Here is a 25,732-nt window from a genome sequence, read left to right as displayed (position 1 = left end):
TATTTTAATTCATTTATTTTTGATAAACATATAAAATATTTACAAAATTATGAAAAATAATGTGAAATTCATACATAGAGTTCCAACATTCCTTTACAATTTTTTGTGTACGTATTTTTTTTTTTTTTCTTTATAACTATTACATCATTCTATTCATCTTAAAATGTTGATGTATTTAATATAATTATATATATAATATTATACATGGTTCCTTCTTATATTATTTCTTTATTATTTTCCACTCGTTTTTGTACAGCCTTTTTAAAATAAGGAAATCAATAAGAATTTATATCCTTATTTAAGGACTTATCAATTTTATGAATTTGAATAATAATAATATGCTTAATTACAAAATTAATGTTAACAATATATATTTTTTTTTTACTTACAAAATAATTGTACTCAAAGAAAAAAAAAAAAAAAAAAAAAAAATTAAATAGACATAAAATTTTTTTTTTTCAAAAATAAATAATATATATAATTTTAATGCGTGAATAAATATATCCTTATAGAAATAGTAAAATAATAGCTTAATTTGTGTCCCTACACATTATTATATTTATATATATATATAAATATATCCATTTGTCCTTTTCTAAAAATTAGGGTAAAAGGTATATAGATATCTATATGTGTGTACATATTTTTATTTATACAAAATAAAAACAACTAAAAAATATATATGTATATTAATATATATATATATATATATATATATATATATATATATATATATATATATAATAAAATAAAAAATAACCTAAAGTATTGATAGCCAGAAAAAAAAATTAAAATTTGATTTATATATATATATAAAATGAGGAAATAAAACATACACAAAATAAATGTAAAAATATATAAGTATATATATATTTTTTTTAATTTGTATAAACTATACAAAATATATGAACAGTAATTATAAGTAATAATTTTATAAATGAACAATATGATAAGTTATATATACAAAATTTTAAGAGGCATATATAAAAACAACATTATAAATCACACACATATATATATATATATATGTTATTATTTGTATTTATTTATTCAATCATATAAGAGTGTAACATTAATTTTAAATGCTATAAAATTATACCAAAAATTCAGTTATATTAAATTCTTTGAGATATTATAAATTACATGTTAAACCATATTTATTAAAAATATATATTAAGAAAGTCTCCAAACATATATTTTTTACATTCGGATTAATACACATTTGAATATATTCATATAAATTATAAATATTACTACAAATATTTCTATGCCATAAAAAATCATCTTTGTTATGAATTATATTTTTATGAACATGAAATTTATTATTTAGAGACATATCATATTCACATATGAAATCTCCTTTTTTTTTTTTTTTCTTTATCTTCTCTGATATTAAATTAGATTCATTCATAATTTTTTCGTCCTGAACTTTTTTATTATAAACGCAAATATTTATTTTTTTTCTATCATTTTTAATATTTCCCACATCACTATATATATTAGAAAAAATATTATTTTCTTGATTATTTAATTTATCAAAAAAATCCTTCTTATAAGGATATATAGTATTATATATACATAAATGACTAATATATGGGAATATTAATAAAGATATTGCCTGCATTAATAAAAAAAAATCAATAAGTGTTAACCCTTGATTTTTGTTTATATATTTACTGAAAAATACTTGTCTATTAAATAAATATTCTAAATCGTATATATTCATTTTTTTTTTCCTTTTACTTTTATATTTAGTGCTACTTAATCCAATGGTATTAAAGTTTACAATGTTGTTACAATTTGGAATTAATGTGAATGGGCAAAATGTAACACAGGTAGAATTCATATAATTGTTTGTAAGAAAACTAGTACCATCATTATTAATATTATCATTATAAATATTGTTATTATTATTATTATTATTATTTTCATTATTAATATTATCATCCTTGTAAATATTTATTTGGGTAGTTAATATATCTGACACTTTTTCCGAATTATTATATTTTCCATTTGGTCTTACAATTTTCCCACTTCTTGAAGATATATCACTATGTACATTATTAATAAATTGATCCTTTGTTTTTTTCGGATCTTGTATATTTTTTAAACTATAAAATTTATGATCATATATACTTCCATTTGTTATATCACTACTATTCTCTAATTGAATATTTTTATTCACAGAACTTTCAAAACTACTTCTCTCCTCCTTATCGACTTTATTTTTTTTATTCCTATCTAAATATTGATTATATAATAAATCTTTGACAATTTGGAATATTTGATTTTCGTTTGAACCTTTATTTATATCAAAGCATGTATTGTATGTACTATTATTAGGTATATAGACATTATCAATTATATTATTTATTTTTATATCTGTACACATACATAAAAATGTATTTTTATCCATATAATATTCCAACTTTTTCTTATTTTTCTTTAAATTGTTATCATATTTATTTAAAATAAAATCAAATAATATATAACAATTGTTATATATCTTCATTTCGCTATAATATTTTTTTGTTTCTTTTTTTAAATTTATATATATATTTTTTTCTAATACATCGTTTTTTAAAGGATGTAATACATCCTTCCTTATTTTAGTATAAGATCTTTTAAAATCTAATGAAATATTCTTATTATATAAATCATCTATATTTTTTATATCATTATTATTTATATATCTAATTCCAAGTACATTTAAACAATTCATGTATTTATATAAATTACTTCTTATCATAATTAAATTTTCGATTTTCTTTTTAAAAATATTATCACTAATATTTCTATATAGAGATTTATAAGTTTCAATGTCATTAGTTAAAAATTTTTCTAATTGGATATCTTCATGGTTATCTATTTGGACATATGTTTCCTTATTTAAAATATTCGATTGGAATAATTCCTCTTCATCATTCATATCATTGTCTTTATTATAATTATATATATCATTATTATATTCATTACTTGGCATATTACGAATATTTTTATTTATATATCTTGAACCTTTTTCAATATCAGAATAATTATCAAACATATTTTCTTCTCCTGAATAAATTACATCACTTTTATGATCCAAACAATCTAATATATCATGATGCTTCTGTATATTTTCTTTATATTCATATGAATAATCATCATTAATATCATTTCTTTTTATTTTTACAAAATTTAAATCTTTATTATATTTCTTTTTATCATTGTATTTATTAATATCAAGATTCTTTTTACTACAAACAATATCATCATAAAGAATTTTATGAAATTCTTTTTTTTTTTCATCATCATCCAAATTATCTTGAACCACATTTTGTATATTGTCTTCATATTTAATGTCATTTAAATTTTTATTAGATAATTTATTCGAATTAACTTCTTTTAAGTTATGAATAGCATTAATTTCATTCTTGTCATTTAAAGAATCATTACTGTTTTGTTCACGTTTATTTAAATTATTTGACAAGGTAAAACTTCCAATATCATTTTCATCAACACATGTATCAACATTACTCATATATTCTTTTTTGAGAAATAAATTCTTTTTTACCTTACTTTTTTTCTTTAGCATATTTTTCATTCTAATATTATTCAAATAATTATTTGGGGAAATGTTTTTATTGAAATTATATGTTGAACTTTTTTCACTATCAGAAGATGGATAATTTTTTTTTGTATAATTAAATATATTTACTTCTCTATTTTGATTTTTAGATATATATGATATATTGGTTGTATTAGTTACACTAGATATATTACTCCTACTTGATACATTACACATACTCGATATATTTGATTCTGTATTATTTCTTATATTTAATTTACTACCCATATTTTTATATCCATTTGAAAGATTTTTTGTTTTTTTTTTTTCTATACAATATTTATCTTCTGAATAAAGTGAAAATTCATTAAAATGGTTATTTTTATTTGTATGTTGTTTTCCTTTGGTAGATAACTTTACTTTTTCATTTTTTTTATTACTCCTAAAATTTGATAAACCACTAACACTACCATTAGAGTTACAAATATTTTTATTACTAATATTATTATTAGTAATATTATTTAAGTGCCCCTTTGATGATATCCTGTTTTTTTTATTATCATAAGAAATATCATTTTTATTCCTACATTTTTCAAATTTACCCTTTTGAATCATAACATTGTTGGACTTTTTATTTTTTTTCTTTATATATTTTTTATATATTTTCTCATAAACTATCAAAAACATTTCACTTATGACAGGCTCTTTAACATATCTATCAAACATACTTTCAAGTTGTATTTCAAATTGAGCATAATTAGGATCAATATAATCTATCCTTAAAGAAGGATTAGAATTAACTTCTAGTAACCATGCTTTTCCGTTATTATCTAATAATATATCTAAACCTATTAATTGATAGAAATAAAAATTATTATGGAAATTATATTTAATTTTTTCTTTTATATATGAATAGATAGCTAAAGATGTTAGACAAGTAATTTTCTTAATTTGTGTCCATATATCATCTATATCATATCCATTTCTTTTTAAATAAATAAAAACATCACTTAATAATTGTTTATTATTATTTTTATCATGTATATTCTTTTTCCTTATATATTTATCATTATCTTTATTTATACTATAATTAGTTAAATGAATATAAGTATTACAAATATATCGTTTCTTTTTTTTATATTCTTCTGTACATAAACGAGCAAAACCAACTTTAGATAAATATATTTTAGGATAATTTTTTCCTGGTAATAATAAAATATATATTCTAAAATCGAACTTCTTTTTATACATTAATAATGGGTTATCAATATATTTTTGAATTATATAACTATTATATCCATTCAATATATTAATATTGATATCATTATATTTGTTTATAATCTTTACACCTATACCCATACTACCACAATCTGGTTTCATTATATAATATTCCTTATTATTACTATTCAATATATATTTTATTAGATTTTTATTTTCTGGTAACACAAATGTATTTGGATAGAAATTAAATAAGGAAGGAAATATTAACGACAAGTGAGATAATAAAAAGGTTAATGTCTTTTTTTTTGTATACATATACATAGATGGTATTCTATTAATAACTTTTTTCTTTTTCATATAATTATAATGATCAAAATCGTTAATATTATAACCGATCCAATAAAACATACCCTTATTTATATTATCAATATATTTCTTCCAATTTAATTTATATATACAAGTATGTATTAACACTCTTTCATATCTAGATAATTTAGTATTTATTGTTATAACATCCTTTTTACTTTCTTTATTTGATTCTTTACATTTATTCTTTAAATGTATTTTCACTACTTTATCCTTATTCCATGGAAGTGAAATAACGTTTGATATATTATTAGTTGTTAAAAATGAATTATCAATATTATTATGGATATATTTATTTTGATTTACTTTTTCTTTATTAATTTGTACATAATATTCTTCTTTATTTTTATAATAATGTTGGCATTTTAAATTATCATCCTTTGTTGTATTAACTGTCCAATTATTTTCTGTATTTAATTTTTTTTTTTCTTCATAACTACAATGAATATCTTTAATATTATAACTGTTAGAAAAATCACCATGATCATCATCATCATTATTATTATTATTATTACAATTATTATTATCATGTAATATAATGTCATTTATTTTTTCGTTGTCCTTTTTGGAAATTATTTCTTTCTTATTACTCATAAAATTATTATTACCATAATTTTTATCTTTATCCATATTATTGTCTATCTTATCATACATTTCATTTGGACAATCTATTTGACTTACATAAAAAACATCATCCATCTTTTGATTGTTATCGCACAATGTTTTTATAATAAGACTATCAATATTAGATACATTACCTTTATACTCATCATATTTTATATTTTCATTCTTACTCTCAATATGATAATTATTTTCTTCTTCTCCATTCTCAATTTGTTTATTATTAGCACATATTTCATCTACCATATGATTTTCATACATGTTTTTTTTTAAAATTTTATTTAATAGTAAATTATCTTCCTTATTTTTTTTTTTTAATAATTTGATAGTATGTTTCATTTTTTTTGTTTTTCTTCGTTTTTCTTTTTTCCTTTTCTTTTTTTCTTCTTTAACATTCATGCTTAATTTATTTAAATAAAATATATCAAAATGTGTTTGACCCTCCTTATTTTCGTTCTTCTCTTCATCATTCTTAATGATACAATTATTTCTAATATTATTAATAACAACTGGTGATGTTCCTATCTTTTTCTTTTTATTATAACATGTATAATTTAAATTATCTTTGTCCACACATTTATTATTGATGTCATTCTTTTTTATATTCTTCATAAAATCTATATTGCTATCATCATTTTTAACAGTTTTCAAAAAAAGAGGATCACTTTTAATAACTAAAGAAACATTTTTTTCTTTATTATTTTCAAAATTTTCTTTTTTGGAGTTATATAAATAATTTATATTCTTTTTTATATTATCATTATGTTTTACTAATAGTAATTTATTTCTTTCTACATCATTCTTGACATGTATTCGATTACCATAATTATGATAATTATAATAATTATTATTTTTATTATTAATATTACTATCGTTGTTGTTGCTTCTATCATTATTTTCCTCCGTTTGAACACTTATTATGTCATTCACTTTGTGAACCACATTCATGTTATGTAAATTGAAATTTTGTTTATTTTCTAATATTATAGAATCAACATTCCTTACATTTTTATTATTTATATTATTATTTGAAATACATATATCATCATATTTAATTGATGTATAATTTATATTGTTATTTTGTTGAGTTGTGTTTTTTTCTACATCCATATTATTTATATATTCTTTTGTATACTTTTCTATATCATTCGATAAATTAAATTTTTTTTCCATAAGTTCCATGATCTTATTTCCTTTTTCATTATCAACATATATATTTTCATTATCAACATATATATTTTCATTATCAACATATTTATTTTCATTATCCAATTTGTTAATATGATTCATAATGTTCTTCATAACACTTTTGTCGTCTTTATAAAATACATATTTATTATTCTCTTTATCATATTTAATGCTATTTTGTTTTTTCAAATCATTCTTATAATTATCATCATTTGATAACATTACCGTCTTTATATTTACGTGGTTTATACCTTCGTTATTCTTTGATTTATTATCTAACACATTATTAACAATATAATGATCCTTCTTTGTAATAATTGTATTATTGTCATTATAATATTTCATATAATTATGTTCATCATTTCTAACATTATATCCCTTACTATTCTCTGTATATTTTTTATCAACACAAATGTTATTATTATTATCAGATATGATTATTCCACTATCTTTTTTAATATTATATTCATCTTCTTTCTTCTTATAAATTTTAGATTTCATATCAAATGTTCCATCGAAAAAATTTCTATTTTCCTTATTGGTACAGATTTTACCACTCTTAGAATAAAAACCATTATAATTATTTATCATATTCTTAGAAAAATTATTTTTATTTTTATTCAATAAATAACGTTCTTCCATTTTATGAATTGTCTTGTCCTCTCTAATAGGTCTAATTTTTTTATTTTCATATTCCTTACTGTTATCTCTACATAGTTTATTAATATCACAATATGTATTCCCTTTAGTTTTTATTGCATCAACAAAATCTTTATTATTCATAACAAGGTGATTATTTTGGATATTATTACTAGAAATAATTTTCTTAATATTATTATAACGATATTTAGATTTCACATTATAATTACTATTTATATAATTCGTATAATAATTCTCATGATAATTTTTTTTTTCGTCTACTTTTTCGAAAATATTATTTAACTTTTCATTATTATGTGTCAAAAGCATTAATCTATTAATACTACAATTTTTTATTTCGTTTGTTTGGTTGTGTTTATATATAATATTTTTCGTCATATTATTATTATCCATAACTTTACATATATTCTTTTTATTAATTTTTAATATATCATTTTGCCTTTCATTCATATTTATATCTTTAATATCAATAACTGGTAAGTTGTTATATTTTTTGTTATTTTTCTGAGTATCTTGATGTTTTATATAAATTATAGAGCTATATTTTTTTTTATCATTCTTTTCACTATTACTTATATTTTTGGCATATAACATTTTTTGCAAATTGTTTCGAAATAAATATTGTCTATTATTATCATAATTATATTTATTATTATTATCATCATGATTATATTTATTTATATTATTATTGATCATATGATCATTGGTTATATTTGATTTCTTTAAAAAATACTCAGTAGTATTATCATTTTTGTCCTCTTTACTTTCAAAATTGTTATGTACATACATTCCCATATTATTTACATAACTTAAAGATCTCCCTCTTGTTTTCTTATTCTCTACATTATCATAATTACAAAATGATGAAGAATTATACGGATTCATATAACTATTAACATGGGATAGGCTATCAACAACATAACTTTTTGATATTATATTTTTATCTTCTTTAATTTTGTTTTCCTTTAAAAAATAATAAAATGGTTCCTTTATATTTCTTAAAATATCCTTTTTCTCATTAACATTATTATTATTATTATTATATTTATTGACACAATTATTATGTGTATTAATTAAAGAATTACATGGTAAATAATTTAAATTGACTTCATCATTTATGTTATATTTATCATTTCTATTATTTATAAGATTTATATCATTTATATCATTCTTATTATTACATCTTATTAACTTATTATCTACATAATATTTTTCACTATTCATATTAAGGTTATTTGGCTTATCTAAATTCATAAAAAATTTATTATCTACATTAAAATGAAATATATTACCATTTCCTTCTTTTTCATTTATTGTATGATTTTTATTTTTGTCCAAATATTTTTTCATTGAAGCATTTAAAACAATAAATGAATTTGATTCTTCATAAGATTTTTTAGTATTTAATGTATATATAGGAGGATATAATATTTTAGATGCATTACTATTTTTATGTTGATTCATAATTTTTGTTAATATATTATATGATGTACATCTATATAAATAATCCTACTTATTTCATACAAACATATATACATATATATATATATATTTTTGAGGTTGTACGCTTGTATTTATATGATCCACTTTTAATACGTTGATAAAATAATAACCTTATAGAAATAAACAAAAATTATAAAACTAAAATAAACCATATATATACACACATAAATATATCATATATATGTGTAATGTCTCAAATTAAGTATAAAAAAAAAAAATTAAAAATTCATTCTTTTAATTTACTACTTTCTTCTTCATTTATTTTTTTAAATCTTGTGTAGACATAAATATAAAATAAAGAAAAAAAAAAAAAGAAAAAAAAAAAAGGACAAGCTTATTCATATTATATTTAAGAACAATTATAAATATTCTTATTATATTTAGACATGTAACATAATAACAGTTTCATCATTTTTTCTTAATACTAAATATAGGTACAAAAAAAAAAAAAAAAAAAAAAAAAAAAATTTATATGCATACAAGTGCTTCCTTAAAAAAAAGTAACAAAAAAAGAAAAAAACAAAAAACAGCCAAGACAAGTAGACTCTAACATTTTAATAAACATAAGCTTAATTTATTTCTAACAAAACAAATAAAACACAATTATATTATATATATATAATATATATATATGTAAAACAATTATAATGAATATGAAAGAACATTATATGTAATAAAATTAAGCCAAAAAAATATAAAAATAATAATAAATATATATATGTATATGCCAATGGTTATACCAAAACAAATAGATATATTTAAGTACAATAAAAACAGAAAAAATTTTATCAAATAAACTTCACATATATATATATAATAATAATATAGTCATGTATTTAATATTTTTTTTTTGAACTTTCAAAAAAAAAAAAAAAAAAAATTTTTAATTAACATTAATGTTTATGGTATATATACAAATATACTTATAGAGAAAAAAATAATAAAAGAAAATATAAGTAAGAAAATAATATATAGAGTTAATTCTAAAATGTCATATGTCTAAATATTAAATAAAAATCGTTACTATAAAATTATAAAGGTGATAAAATATATAACAACAACAACAATACTACTACTAATAATAAAAATATAACCACAAATATAAAATTAAAAAAGAAATAATACAAAGAAAAAAAAAAAAAGAAAAAAAAAAAAAAAACATTATATTGTGTACGTACAATAATATAAATAGGCATAATATACACACATATATTATATATATATATATTTTTTTTTTTTTTTGTCTACATAAGACACAATTTGATAATCCTAAATAAAAAAAAAAATTGACGAAAAAATTAAAGTATATAAACATATATTAATTTATAGAAATAAATAATAAAATATAAGAATAAGACAATATAAAGTGTATATCCCCCTTTTTTTTCCAATATATAAAAGTATTGTTTCATTTTTAAATTTATTAATATTTAGAAAGCCATATTTTTCAAGCCCTTTTAAATAAAATAAAATACGGTTTACAAGAAATAAGATGCATTTATGTGCATAAAAAATAAAACAAACATACAGAATATTAGATATAGTAAAAATAAATACAGTTTGTAATAATAACCATTTTATTTACAAATACTGCAATTATTCTTAATATACATAATAATGAAATTATAAAATAAAATATATGTATAGACATATATATAATATATATATATAATGACTAATAATATTGTAGGAATATTAGATATAAAAATATGTAACTTCTTTTATATTAATTGTAAAATATAATGTATCCCTTTATCATAAATTGTTTTTCTTAAAATAAGTCATAGAATATATTAATAAAGAATACAAAATTTTTTATAATATCTGTATCCCATTTTATCTTTTAATATATATATTATGTATGCTTAATATTTCAATAAGATGAAGACCAAAATTATTAATGATTTAAAGACCATAGTTAATAATGATATAAGGAATAATTTGAAACATACAGATGATAAGAAAGAATTATCAATAAAACTATCCAATATTATTAAAAATCATATAAAAAGTATATTTACACAAAAATGAAAATAAATATATAAATGTAATTTCACCCTATCTATATATTGTTTATATTATGTTATATTATATATATATATATATATATATATATATATATATATATATATTTATATATGTATATTTCAGCCTTAACATCTAATGAATATAAAATCATTGTTGAAATTTTTCTTAATGATAATAAAGATCAAGGAGTAAAGTATAAAAATAAATAAATAAATATATATATATTATTCCAAGTATATCAAAAAATATATACACATATATATTCATAAATTCTCTTCCTCTTATCAGTATTTCGACTAGATTGTTTTATAACAAACATACCGATTTTTTTTTTAAGGAAACAATAGTTAATGTAAAATTTTTAAAGATACATTACAAATATATAGTAAATTGAAACCAAAAAAAAAAGTGCATAATTATAAACACACATATAATTATTTTATTAATTTTTATTTGTAGGACAACACTTATTGTTTTATAGTCGTTTATTTAATACATATATAAATATCATTCATCTTCTAAAAAAAAAAAAAAAGGACGTTATATATCTTAATATATTTATATTACAATAATGTAATATATCTACGTTGACATTTTTATTAATATGTAACCTCATACAAAAAACATAAATCTCAAAAAAAAAAAAAAATAAAATAAGTTACTTCATCATTTTTTTTATATTCCCTTTTTATAAATATTATAAAATTCATATGCACAATCCATATCATCGCCAAACAAAAAATTTATTTATACATAAATGTATATATATATATATATATATATATATATATGTGTACATAAAAAAAAAAAAAAAAAAATGTATGCATTTTATTATATCATTTAAAAAAATTGAGGTATTAAAAAAGTATAAGATCATTTTCCATAATCCTTTTTTTTTTTTTTTTTCTTATTTTTTAAAAAACAAAAATTTTTTATCATATGAAATTTAAAATATATATATATATATAATTTAAAGTGAAGCGGATATTGCTAAAAGTATTAACCTTTTGTTGTTTATTAATATTATATGTAAATTAAATTTTTTTTCTTTCAATATATATATATATATATATTGTAATATTTAAATATTTATTTATTCATCCTTTTATTTTATTCTCTATTTCCTTATTTTTTTTTTTTTTGTGCTTGTAATTTTTTATGAGAAAATGGAATACTTTATAATTTTGTATACACAAAAAAGAAGAAAAAAATTACAATTAAAATATATATATATATATATATATATATTATTTGAACCACTATTATTCATATAAATATAAATAGATATTTTAAATTATTATCAATGCATGCTTATATATAAGAGCATTTAAAAATTGTAAAAAAGAAAAAACAAAGTATCAAATGTAAATATATGTATATATTACATGTATATAATATATATAAATCATATACTGTAAGGTCTACATAAGTATAATTTTATAAAACGAAAAATAGCCACAATCATAATACATTTCAAATGAATTGTATATATGTAGATGAACATTAAAATAAAAAATAATAAAAAATCTATATTCGAAAAAATAAATGACTTCTGAAAAACTTTGTAATGTGTTATACTTTAATTTGTTCATAAGCATGTATGTGTAAAAATATAATAAACACGAAATGAGGGAAGAAAAATAAGAGAAAAAAATTAAAATAAAATTTATATTAACATTAAAATAAGGAAAAATAATAAATATTATATATATTAATCTATTAATTGTTTTATTTATTTATATATTTATTTATTTATTTTTATTTTTGTGGATTCTCTTGCATGTAACATCATTGATATTTGAGGTTAAAAAAAAAAAAAAAAAAAAAAGGGATCAATAAAAAATCGCTAAAAAATATATATATAATTAAGTACAAAAATTAATATATTATTAAACAATGAAGCTTATTACATATATATCATAATATATAACACAAAAATTATATATGCTTATATCTATATGTGTTTATAAACATAAACATAAACATAGATATATATATATATATATATATATAAATTTATACATTTATTTTTTTCCCCATTAAATATTTTCACTACATTATTAATTTTTATTAATTTCTTTGATTAAATATTTTATGTGGACACAAAATTTACATGCAATGAATTAAATAAAGTATATATATATATATATATATATATAATTTTTATTTTTTTGATAACCCTATACTAGATTTAACCTAAATAAATGAATAATAAAAATTAATGCACCTGCATAAGAATATTAGCATTTTATTTTTTATGTTATTTTGTTTTTATATGTCTCTTTTGTTTTATTCCCTTATATATATAAATACATTATTTAATTAAATAATATATATATATATATATATATATATATGTATATATATATATATACAAATACACAAATGTTGATATTTTTATAACTAACATTGTGTAATATTAAAAGCTACACTCCTATACTTATTTAATAACAAGAGATTCATACTATAATTTTATCGCAACAAATAAAAAAAGAAAAAAAAAATCATATATAAATATAAATTGATACATTTTTTTTTTTTTTTTTTTTTTTCTCTATACATAATATTTCTTTTAATATATATATATATATATATATATAAATTATCACATACATATTTACAATTATATATATATAATTTTTAAGATTTTATTTTTTAATGGGGAATATATTAAAATTTTCTTTTTTCTCCTTTTTTTCTATATTTTTTTTATAATATTTTGTAGCTTTTCTCGTACCATTTTTTCATTTTCCCCACTTGATTACATACTTTTTTACATACACATACAAAATAAAAAAAAATAAAAATAGACTACATATAAAAAATATATATATATATAAATATATTTATTTATATTGTAAAATTTTATTAAATATTAAATAAATTTTATTTAAGTTGTAAAGTTTCATATAGTTGTCATTTCATTACAAATATGTTGTATTTTTTATATCTACATTTTAGAACAAATAAAAATTTTGCAAAAGAGGAAAAACAGTATATGATATATATAAATTTAATTTTATATAACCAGCAAAATATATTTTCATATTCATTATATGCATATATATATATATATATATATATATATATATATTTATTTATATTTATATAGCTTTTATACTTTACATTAAATTTTCTTTCTTTTTTTTTTCTTTTTTTAAATATTAATATTATTTTAAGATAATCATATACACAAAAAAAAATATATATATATAGAAGAATCTATATGAATATGTAAATTGTAGGATACACAAAATAAAAATAATTAAATAGAATAATCTATTTATCTTTAAAATGTGCTTATATATATGATGAAAAAAAATTTAAATAATTATAAATAAAAAAATATAATATATATATATATATATATATTGTTTTACATATTTTAGTTGACAACCTTTTTTGTTGGTGCAAAATATTTTCTTTTTTTTTTTTCCCTCTTCCAATAGTCCTATCCAAAATTTGACATTTAGAGTTATAAAAAAATACACAATTATTTTAACTGTTTTTTTTTTTTTTTTTTTTTTTTTTTTTTTTTTTTTTTTTAAATTTAAAACAAGACGTTATTATAAATAAAGAAAAAAAAGAAAAAATGAGAAAAGGGAAACCCAGACATGTGCCTATGTTTTTAAGAAGCGAAAATAAAAGAATATTTTTTAGCTTTTTTTCATATTTCATGCCAAAGAATGATTTGAATTTTATTTTTGAGCATTTCGATATCGGATTAATCGTACTAACTAAAATACATAATATCCGCAAAAAGTATGAAGAGGAAAGAAATAATATGAAAAATGAAGAATATAAATCCGATGGAGATGATATGAAAATATTTGATGAAAAATTAAAGAACTTTTTTTTAAATTATAAAATTAATCCTAACATTGAAGAATCTAATGATACTAACATATCTAAGAAGGAAAAAAACAATAACAATAATGATAATAATAATAAAAAAAAAAAAAGAAACTATACATTAAATAATGAATGCAAACAAAATAATGCACATAAAAAGGTTATGAATAAATCAAATTCATGTTCTTCAAATAAAAAAAATGAAAAAAAACAAGACAATATAAATGACAAAAAAAAAAATAAATTACACAATATGAATAATGAAAGGGAATGCAATACAAATAAAGAAATAAATAATGACATTCAACTAATGTACATATATAATAATGAACAAGAGAAAATACATAATTTGGATAGCCAATCTTATTTGCCTTATGATAAACAAAAAGGAAAGGAAAAACAAGAAGAATCCTTATATAAATGTGAGGACATATTAAAAATGAAGAGTACAACGGAGGATCGAAATAAAAAGGAAGACGTAACAAAAAGGAAAAAAACAAAAATTAATAATACAACACAAAATAATAATAATAATAATAATAATAATTATGACAATATTGATGATGATGATGATATAATAATTAGGAATGAAGAAAATTGTATAAATAGTATTCAACATAATGAAAGAGAAATAAATAATAACACACAAAAAACTAAATCGCTGGAAGATAATCAATATATAATAAATTATAATGATAATAATGAAATATCATACAACCATAAACATTTAGCCTTATTAGATAATAAAAATGAAGAACAAGAAAACAATTTTATTGTAAATAATATGAATAAAACAAAAAATGCAATTAATATAAAAGAAAACCTTGAACATATTAAAGATAATAAAAAGGATGAAATAAAAATGGAAAGAGAAACAGATGATATATACATTTCTATGAAAAAAAAAAATGAAACATATAAAAAATTCAGCAAAAGAATGAATAGAAGAAAAATTAGTGAACTTGTAAATTATCATGATGATTATTGTTTTTATATTACAGATTTATGTAAAAAAGGTACTATGTTATCATTAAAAAAAAATGAATTATTTAATCAAAAAAATGATAAAATCAATATCTTATCATCTGTAAAATATTTTAATAAACCTATACAATTTAATCAAATTAATTGGAATTTAAATAATTTATGTACAATAAATAATATTTATACAAAGCTATATGATGAACATATAAATGACAATATTATTAATACAACACCAAACATACAAACTATTATTAAAGAGAAATATTCACAAACATCATCTATCATGTTAGGAAATGAACATATACAAAATGGTTATCAAAATGGTAACCTCAATATTAATAATAATGACACAAATATAAATAATAATAAGAAGAAGAAGAATGACACAAGTATGAATCATAATAATATATGTACTAATAACAATATTAATAATAATGACATAAGTATTAATCATAATAATAACAATTATTATTATTTTATGAATAATTATATGCATAATAATAACAACAATAATTATTACTGTTATTATATGAATAACACCAACCATGTTAATAATTACTATAATAATATTTATATACAAAATGATCATGATCATAATAATGCACCCATTTTACAACACATGAACAATTATCTACCTCATATTAATCATATTAATGATATATGTTATATTCACTCAGAAAAAAATGAATATACAAAAATATCAAAAAATAATCAAATGAACAATATAAATCATCAACAATCAAATGGAAAAAATCAAAATGATTTATCAAATAATATAAATAATAATGATGAATATTACAATCTTAATGAACAGAAAATATTAAATGATAAAAATAAATCACATATAAAATGTGATATAACTCAAAAATGTGATATAACTCAAAAATGTGATATAACTCATAAATGTGATATAACTCATAAATGTGATATAACTCATAAATGTGATATAACTCAAAAATGTGATATAACTCATAAATGTGATATAACTCAAAAATGTGATAATACACAAAAATGTGATAATACACAAAATGATGATAATTTTCAACAGAATCAAAATTATATTTCCAATCCATCAAATGGAGATAATAAAATAAAAGAACAAATATATTATGCACAACATATTCCAGGTTATGAACATAACAGTACAACTAACCAAATGATAAATACACAAAATTATTCAAATATAAATTTGGATCCATATATAATGAATAATCAAAATGATAATAATGCTTATTTAAATCAAAATTATTTTGATACAGAAAAAAAAAATAAAGAGGAGAATATTAATACACCTGAAACAAATACACATTTTAATAATATACATATATATCAAAATAATAGTTGTAATATGAACAAAATGATAAATCTAAATAATAATAGTAATAGTAATTGCACACAAAATTATGACCTTTATCATAATAATATAGAAAATTTTAGTAATACAAACTATAATATTATGAAAGAAAAAATACATATAAATAATGACACTTCATCAATTATAAATAATTCAAGTATAAACCCACAAATCAATTTGTGTAATAATAAGAAGACAAATAATGATTATCAAAATGGAAATATAAAAAATGATAATACTATCCCTAACAGTAGCATTAATATGAATGAATTGAAAAATAATATTCAAGTGAATGATTATTATACCTCTAATATGTACAATAATAATAATAATAATAATAATAATTTTATCATTTCAAATAATAATCTTAGTAATGATAATAATAATTATATGAATGAAAATAATGTATATTCACAAATAAATTGTAATAATTATATCCCATATATAGACTCACATATAAACAATGAACTTTATTATAAACCCACAATAAATAATCAACTAAACACAAATTGTATAAACAATAATATATCTATGGATGATAATGTATATGATAGTAATAGTATTTCTATGCTTATAAGTGAAAACAATAATGAAAATAGAAATTGTAATATTACAAATGATATGTATAACAATAATATTAGTAATAATAATAATAATAATATTGATAATAGTAATAAGGGGTGCTTATATATTCCTAACCATGAATTATACAATTCCAACTACAATAATACTCAGAATATGTCTTCATCTAATGAACTTCCTCCAATGAAAAACTATATGAGTAATAATTTTTTAATTAATGGTCATAAGGAAGAACATATTATTGAAAACAAATCAAAGGAAGAAACAAATAAAACAAATAAAACAAATGAACAAGTTTATAGGTCTTTGTTGCAAAATAATACACTTATTTTGAAACAAAACGAAATAGATGAAAATTGCATAAGCACATCAAATCAAAACCTTAACATTACAAAAGATATGGACAGTATGGACAATATGAATAATATAAATAATTTATACACACCTTATCATAATAATATACTCAAAAATAATGACATTCAATTTTTAAATAATAATAATACAGAGATCATAACAAAACATGCATGTGCACATCCTTCAAATGAAATAAATATACATGAAAATATAGATACACAAATGAATATACGAAAAAATGAAAATAATAATGATATAATTATTAACAAACAACAAAAAGATATATCAACAAATAATGAACAAAACGAAAAATATAATTACAATACCACTTTTATTAAAAATGAATATAACATATTAGATAATCCATCAACAAATAAGAATTATAAACAAAATTTAGATTTAAATATATCTTCATCTCATAATACAAATGATCATATAAATAATTATCACGACCATATTCATAAGACAAATAAAATTCATAAATATGAAGAAGAAAAATATAAAGATATAAATATATATATAAATAATATGAACTCCAATGATAAAAACAATAACCATAATTTTACTAATTCCTATTTTGACTTAAACGAAAATAAAAAACAAACCAATATATTTTATCATGATAATAATTCTTTAAAAAATATATCAAATGAAGAATTAATAAATACAAATCAATATAAATGTATAAATAATACTATAGATAATAATATTAATCATAAAAATGGTTATATAGAATTAAATGAAATTAACAATTCCATTACAAATAATGATGAGAAAATAATTACTCCATATTTAAATAATGGTGTTATACAAAATGGTCTGTCACATGATATTCTTGATGGGATGATTTCTATAAACACACACAATAATAAAGAATATAACAATAATAATATTAATATTAATAGTAATAATAATAAAAATGATAACCACAATAATAATAATAATAATAATACCAATAATAATCCTAACAAATATGTAAATACATATAATATCAATAACGATTTACAAATAAATAATAACAACTATTCTCATATCACAAACGAAAAAAATATGTATCAAACATTTAATGAAAATAAAATCTTATATAAGCATTATTCAAATAATGTTCATAATAATATGACCAAAAATCAAATACATGAACAAATGAATATTCATTCAGACAATAAATATGAAACCTGTTCCTTACCTGAAAAAAAAAATATATATGAACCAAATTCATCAAATTATTTGTCATATGTAAATAATCAAACAAAAGAAATGAATTCAAATTATAATGTTAACAATTCGCAGTGGAATGATTCCTATATAAATGACATACAACATGTAAATAATAATATTATAAATGAAGAAAGAAATATTTTACCCTATCCTTTAAATAATGAAAATATTTTAAATGAACATAATAGTAATATATTATATCATGATAAAAATAATCAACATGATATAAGAACATATTACAATGATTCAACTAAAATTACAAACAAATTAAACATTGAATATTCAAACAATGAATTAACAAATGATGTAATTAATACAAATAATGAATATACAATAAATTCGAGATATCCAATATATCAAAATTATTTTTCTATTACTGATAAGGAAAAAATGAACTGTCCTCAAATTATAGGAAATCATAATTTTAATAACAATCCTGAATATGTCATTCAAAATGATCATGTTATATCAGATGGTAATAATAAAAATGATCCTATTGAAAATAGTAATAATATAGAAATATTTAATATTGAACAAACAAAACAAGTAAAGCACAATGAAAATGCAACACACACAAATAATAATAATAATAATAATTTAGTTCATAATATGGAAAATAATTATAATACAGATAATTTAAATATTTCATATAATAATTACACTAATAATAATATGTATAATCATAATAAAAATGATAATGTTAATATTAATTATATGCCACAAAATTATTACCACATAAATTATAATAATATAGAAGCTTCTGACAATAATCAGCTAATCCAAATAAACAAATATAATATAAACACACAAATTGACTCATACAAGGATAAAGACGAAAAAAACATCCTTTCTAATAATAATATAAATAACATGAATAATGATAACATAAATCCTGATAGTTATAAATACTTATGTAATAATAATAATAATTATTATAATTGTTTTCAGAACGATGAATATAAATATAATGATAAAAATTGTAGTAATATTCAAAACAAGAAGAATAATATAGTAAATGATAATATGTCTAATATTATTAAATCACAATATAATAATACGAATAAAAACATGATATTAGAACAATATAATATAAATATGTATGAAGATAATTATAACCAAATGAATAATAATTTATGCCTCATAAAAAACGATTCAATTAGTACCTGTTGTGATAATATAAATTATAATAGTAATAGTAATAATAATAATAAATATATTAACAATGAATTAAATTCAAATGAATTCTTATATTATAAAACTGATCAGGAATATGATAAAAAAAATAATGTGTCTGTAATATGTGACAATATGAAAGATAAAGAACATTATAATAATTATGTAGCCTATAATGCAAATAGCAGTTATGAAAATATGAATAATTTCTCTTCAAACAGTGTCTATATGAATTATAAATGTCATTCTTATAATAATAATAATATTCATAATAATAATAATTGTTATAATTATCATGGTTACAATGTAATGAATACTAAATATAATAATCAAGGAAATGATTTCACTTCTGTAGAAATTAATACCCAAATGGATAATCCTATTCATATAGATAAAAATAAAAATGAAGATATTTTAGAAAGGGACATTAATGGAAGGATAATTAATAATAATAATGATAATAAAAATGATAATAATGACAATAATAATAATGATAATAATGACAATAATATTAATAATAATAATGTTACAAATAATATAAATTATTTAATCAACATAAACAATAAAAACCATTTTAACTATACAAACAACGTTGACAATATCCATCATATTGATAATAAAAATAATTTATGTAGAGAAGTAGAAAATAATCATAATACCATTTTAACAAATATAAAAAACTTAACGAATAAAGAGTACATTAACATTTGTAGCGATCATTTAAATTTACTAAAAAATTATAACTTAAATAATTATATTCATTTATTAAAATTTAATAAGTTAAATGATTATTACTATAATTCAAATATTAATAAAAGCCAAGATGAATCTTGTAATACATTTTTACATAACTCATTAAATAATCAATCAAATATAATTGAAAATAATAATATATATGAAAATAATCAAAGGATACAGTTATATAATTGTCCATACTTTGAAACATATAACAATAATATTATTAATGCATGGAATGAAAAAAACACAAATAATACATATAATAGCTCTATACCTTTATCAAATGTACAATATAATTGGAAAAATCATATTTTCAATGTAACACAAAATAATGTTCATATAAATGATAATAAGGAATATAATTATCATAAATGTCCATATCTATATAATAATCAAATTTTAACTATTAATCATGGAAAAAAACAAACTAACGCACTTAATTACCTTAATTGTAAAGGCGAAAATGAAATAACATATTTCAATGATCTTAATTACAATGAGCAAAATTTTAATGATCACAATAAAAATAATAATACTTATAATCATGTTCATAATAATATATATAATGATGTCTATAATCATATGAATCAATCATATATATATAATAATATGTGTACACATAACAATTTTATACACGATTTAATAAAAAGTAACAAATTAAATAATAATTCCAATTATCTAAATATATTCAATAATATGATACATTTACAAAATTTACATAATGAAAATAATCATTCATCCAAAAAAGAGAAGTGTGATCAAAGGAAACAATGTAATAATACTGATGTAGTATGCACATTAAAAAATAATCATCTCAATGAAAATAAAAATGTCAATATTGTAAATGCAATTCCCCATACATTAAATAACTATTATAATTTTCATCTTTTATTAAATATATTAAGAAGAAAACATCTATACCATAATTCATTTAATGAACTTATTTCAAAAATGACAAAAAATTATAATATTAATGGTAATAATAATAATGATAATAGTAACCTTAATAATAATAATAATGTAAGATATAATAAGAGAAATTATTCAATATCTTCAGTTGGTTTTAGTAACAGAAGCAAAAGGTAAAAATAAATTAATTAATAGTTACATGTTATAATATATATATATATATATATATATATTTATTTATTTATTTATATTTATTTATTTATTCCTTTATAGATGGACAATTTGCCCTTCCTATATATGTTGCAACAGTGCCCTATGCAGATTTAAACTAACATGTAACTTCAAATTTTTGCAATTTAATCAAGCTTACAATACTTTTAATATACCTTATGCCATATATAATTGTTACAAAAATATTATGAATAATTATCACTACTTCACATCTACCTTATGTCCACAACAAACATACTTATCCAAGCATTCAGCACAGGTACGTTCCATTATACATACATAAATATATATATATATATATATATATATATATATATATATTTATTTATTTATACTAACTTTTTTGTATTATTTTGATAATTTTATTTTTTTATTTTTTTCTCTTCTTTTTTCCTCCTAGGAACATGAAACAATTTTTAATGTCTATTGGCACTTACTAAATAATGAAAAATATAAGTACATACAAAATATCATTTTATTTTTAGACAGTAATTTATATACCAGAGCAGTATGGCTATTAAAAAAGGGACACAATATGAATGATATAGAAGTACAAAAAGCTGAGAAAAAATTAATAAAATTAATGCTACTTGTATTTAAATTCACATATGATTATAAAAATGATAATAATAAATATGAATACATAAAATCATTTTTATATTCCCTCAGAAATAATCATATCAATTTTGAAATTATGAATCGCTTTTTATTTTATTGACTATTTATTTATTCATCACCTTATTTTTTATTTTTATTTTTATTATTATTAATATATATATTTTTTTTTTTAATCATATGAAATCATAATTATATATATATATATATATATATATATATATATATATATAAATACATAATATATAAAACTTAAATTCTTCTATAATTCTTAATGAAAATAAAATTTACAAATTATATACATCATTTTATAAATTCCCTCATAACATTTGTGAAAGAAAAATAAATGATCACATATTTTTTGAAATTATTTTTATCCTTATATAATTCTAAGGCCCAATATATATAATCATTGTCCTATAAAAACAATGTGTTCAATATATAAATATATAATAGTATATATATGAAAAGAAATCACATCTATATATTCTCATTATTCATATTTCATTGTCCATTTCTTCCAATAACCATTTTACTTTTATGTGATAATAATTTAATCATTAAACTTATTTTATTAATTAATGTTTTTATTCTTCAAAATATATATATTTAAGAATAAATTTATAAACAAGAAAAAACAAAAATTAATTAAAAAATTGGTATACATATTTATATTAAAAAAAATATATATATAAACAAAAAAAAATAATATATATATATATATATATAGTAGTAGTAGTAATTCCAAAATGGGTTAAATTTATTTAATCAATAAAAAGCTAGCTAAAAAAAATTGTAATAAGCAAATAGGAAAAAATGAAATAAGTAACCTGTTACTTTTTATAAACTTTGCTAAAATTAAAATACAATCTTGAAAAAAAAGAAAAAAAAAAAAAAATTAGACAATTATATAATATATATATATATATATATATATTTATTTATTTATTTATTTTTTGTCTTACTGTAAGATGACCAAACTATTGATAACAAGCAAAATAATAAGCGTATGACATGTGTAGATATAAATAAATTAAGGAACGAAGAAAGTATCAACGGAAATAATGAATAACTAATAATGCATAATGACTGAAAAAATGGTCTACAAAAAAAAAAAAAAAATATAATATATATATTATTCAAGCATACATATTATATATATAAACAATGTGCCACTCCCCAATATAACCATTACAAATTTTATTCTCATTTAAAATTCCAAATATAAATTATATAAATTATATAATTTTTTTTTTTTCTTACATATTTATATGCAATAAAGACAAATTTAAGGATACTAAAATATGACCAATAAAAAAGAAAACAAAAAAGTAACCAAAGGTATTCTTCTTATCAACAATTTCATTATCCAAAAATATACAACTAAAAAAAAAGGAATAAACAAAAAAAATATATATATATATATAAATTATTTTATCATATTTATTAATATTTTTCATATATAGGAAAACATAAAAATAAATTAAGATCTAATTGTCATTACATTGATAACGTTATATATACTATAAATGATCCCCATAAATCCCCTTGAAAAAAAAAAAAAAAATATATATAGATATATATATATATAAACAATATATTTTATGTCAATAAATATATACATTTTTACTAATATTATAAAATGTTTGAACACTTTTTTTTTTTTTTATATTCTTATATTACATTTTTTTATTGTATTTTCGTCATCATATTGATGAAAACATACATATAATATTTTTTTATATATACTCTTTGCGTCTCTTATCTATCATCAAAATATATTGAAAAAAAAAAAAAAAAATATAATATAATAAAATAGTAATAAAATAAATACAGTTTCATATGCATACAGACACATATGTTTATGTTTCTTTTTCATTTCAATGTTCAAACCACAGTGTCTTTTACTGGTTCATCCATAGTAAATTCATAATTTGTTAAAGGTACTAAAAAAGAAAAATTATAATTATTTATTTATTAATTAAGGAAAAAACTTATTGAATTTTAAAAACGAAATAAAATCCGTTTAATGAATTCCTTATTTTATTTGTTACCGTTTCTTGTCATATTCCCTACTTTTCTCTTTATATTGAAAATATCTCTTAAAAGGAATATAATATATATATAAATTATATTATTATTATTTTATTATATATATATGAATTATATTTTATAAATTCTTTTATTTTATATTATATTACTATTTTTAAAAAAGTAGGCTACATAAATATATATAATATAAACATTTTAAATATATATACATTAGTTATGCCATCATAATACTTTTTTCCTTTATTTTATTTTTTTTTTTTTTTTGGGCAATTTTCTTTTTGTTTGCCTTATCTTGACTTAAATATTACGCATACCATATTTATAATATATTTTTTTTTTTTTTTTTTTCTACTTAAAATGACCTTAAACAATATATAATATATTGTTAATAAATAAATAATATATATGCTATATATATATATATATATATAATATAATATATATTATATTAGTATCATATAAAATTGTACTTTTTTTTTTTTTTTTTTTTTTTTTTTCTTATATTATATTTTTAATTACATTATTTTCATATT

General features: G+C 17.7%; 4 protein-coding genes across 4 annotated transcripts; 2 read left to right on the top strand and 2 right to left on the bottom strand.

Annotated features, from left to right (window-relative positions):
- Positions 1-1,132: 1,132 nt before the first annotated feature.
- PADL01_1145300 (tubulin--tyrosine ligase, putative) lies at positions 1,133-9,070 on the bottom strand (the record flags this gene model as incomplete). Its single annotated transcript, XM_028682936.1, has 1 exon — positions 1,133-9,070. The coding sequence occupies one exon, from the start codon at positions 9,068-9,070 to the stop codon at positions 1,133-1,135; it is 7,938 nt and encodes a 2,645-aa protein (XP_028539164.1).
- A 1,920-nt stretch (positions 9,071-10,990) lies between these two features.
- Positions 10,991-11,641, top strand: PADL01_1145200 (dynein light chain, putative; the record flags this gene model as incomplete). Its single annotated transcript, XM_028682935.1, has 4 exons — positions 10,991-11,120; positions 11,261-11,330; positions 11,426-11,489; positions 11,597-11,641. The coding sequence occupies 4 exons, from the start codon at positions 10,991-10,993 to the stop codon at positions 11,639-11,641; spliced, it is 309 nt and encodes a 102-aa protein (XP_028539163.1).
- Positions 11,642-14,729: 3,088 nt separating this feature from the next.
- On the top strand, positions 14,730-23,250 carry PADL01_1145100 (sporozoite and liver stage asparagine-rich protein; the record flags this gene model as incomplete). The annotated part of the gene is made up of 3 exons (XM_028682934.1): positions 14,730-22,474; positions 22,575-22,791; positions 22,933-23,250. The coding sequence occupies 3 exons, from the start codon at positions 14,730-14,732 to the stop codon at positions 23,248-23,250; spliced, it is 8,280 nt and encodes a 2,759-aa protein (XP_028539162.1).
- A 657-nt stretch (positions 23,251-23,907) lies between these two features.
- On the bottom strand, positions 23,908-25,214 carry PADL01_1145000 (conserved Plasmodium membrane protein, unknown function; the record flags this gene model as incomplete). Its single annotated transcript, XM_028682933.1, has 7 exons — positions 23,908-24,017; positions 24,113-24,249; positions 24,411-24,530; positions 24,652-24,694; positions 24,831-24,912; positions 25,041-25,093; positions 25,202-25,214. The coding sequence occupies 7 exons, from the start codon at positions 25,212-25,214 to the stop codon at positions 23,908-23,910; spliced, it is 558 nt and encodes a 185-aa protein (XP_028539161.1).
- Between the last annotated feature and the right edge of the window lie 518 nt (positions 25,215-25,732).

This window comes from Plasmodium sp. gorilla clade G2 (genome assembly GCF_900097015.1).
Source record: "Plasmodium sp. gorilla clade G2 genome assembly, chromosome: 11".
NCBI lineage: Eukaryota > Apicomplexa > Aconoidasida > Haemosporida > Plasmodiidae > Plasmodium > Plasmodium adleri (nom. inval.).
Note: the sequence above shows the minus strand (reverse complement) of the source record. Positions and strands in the feature narration are given on the sequence as shown.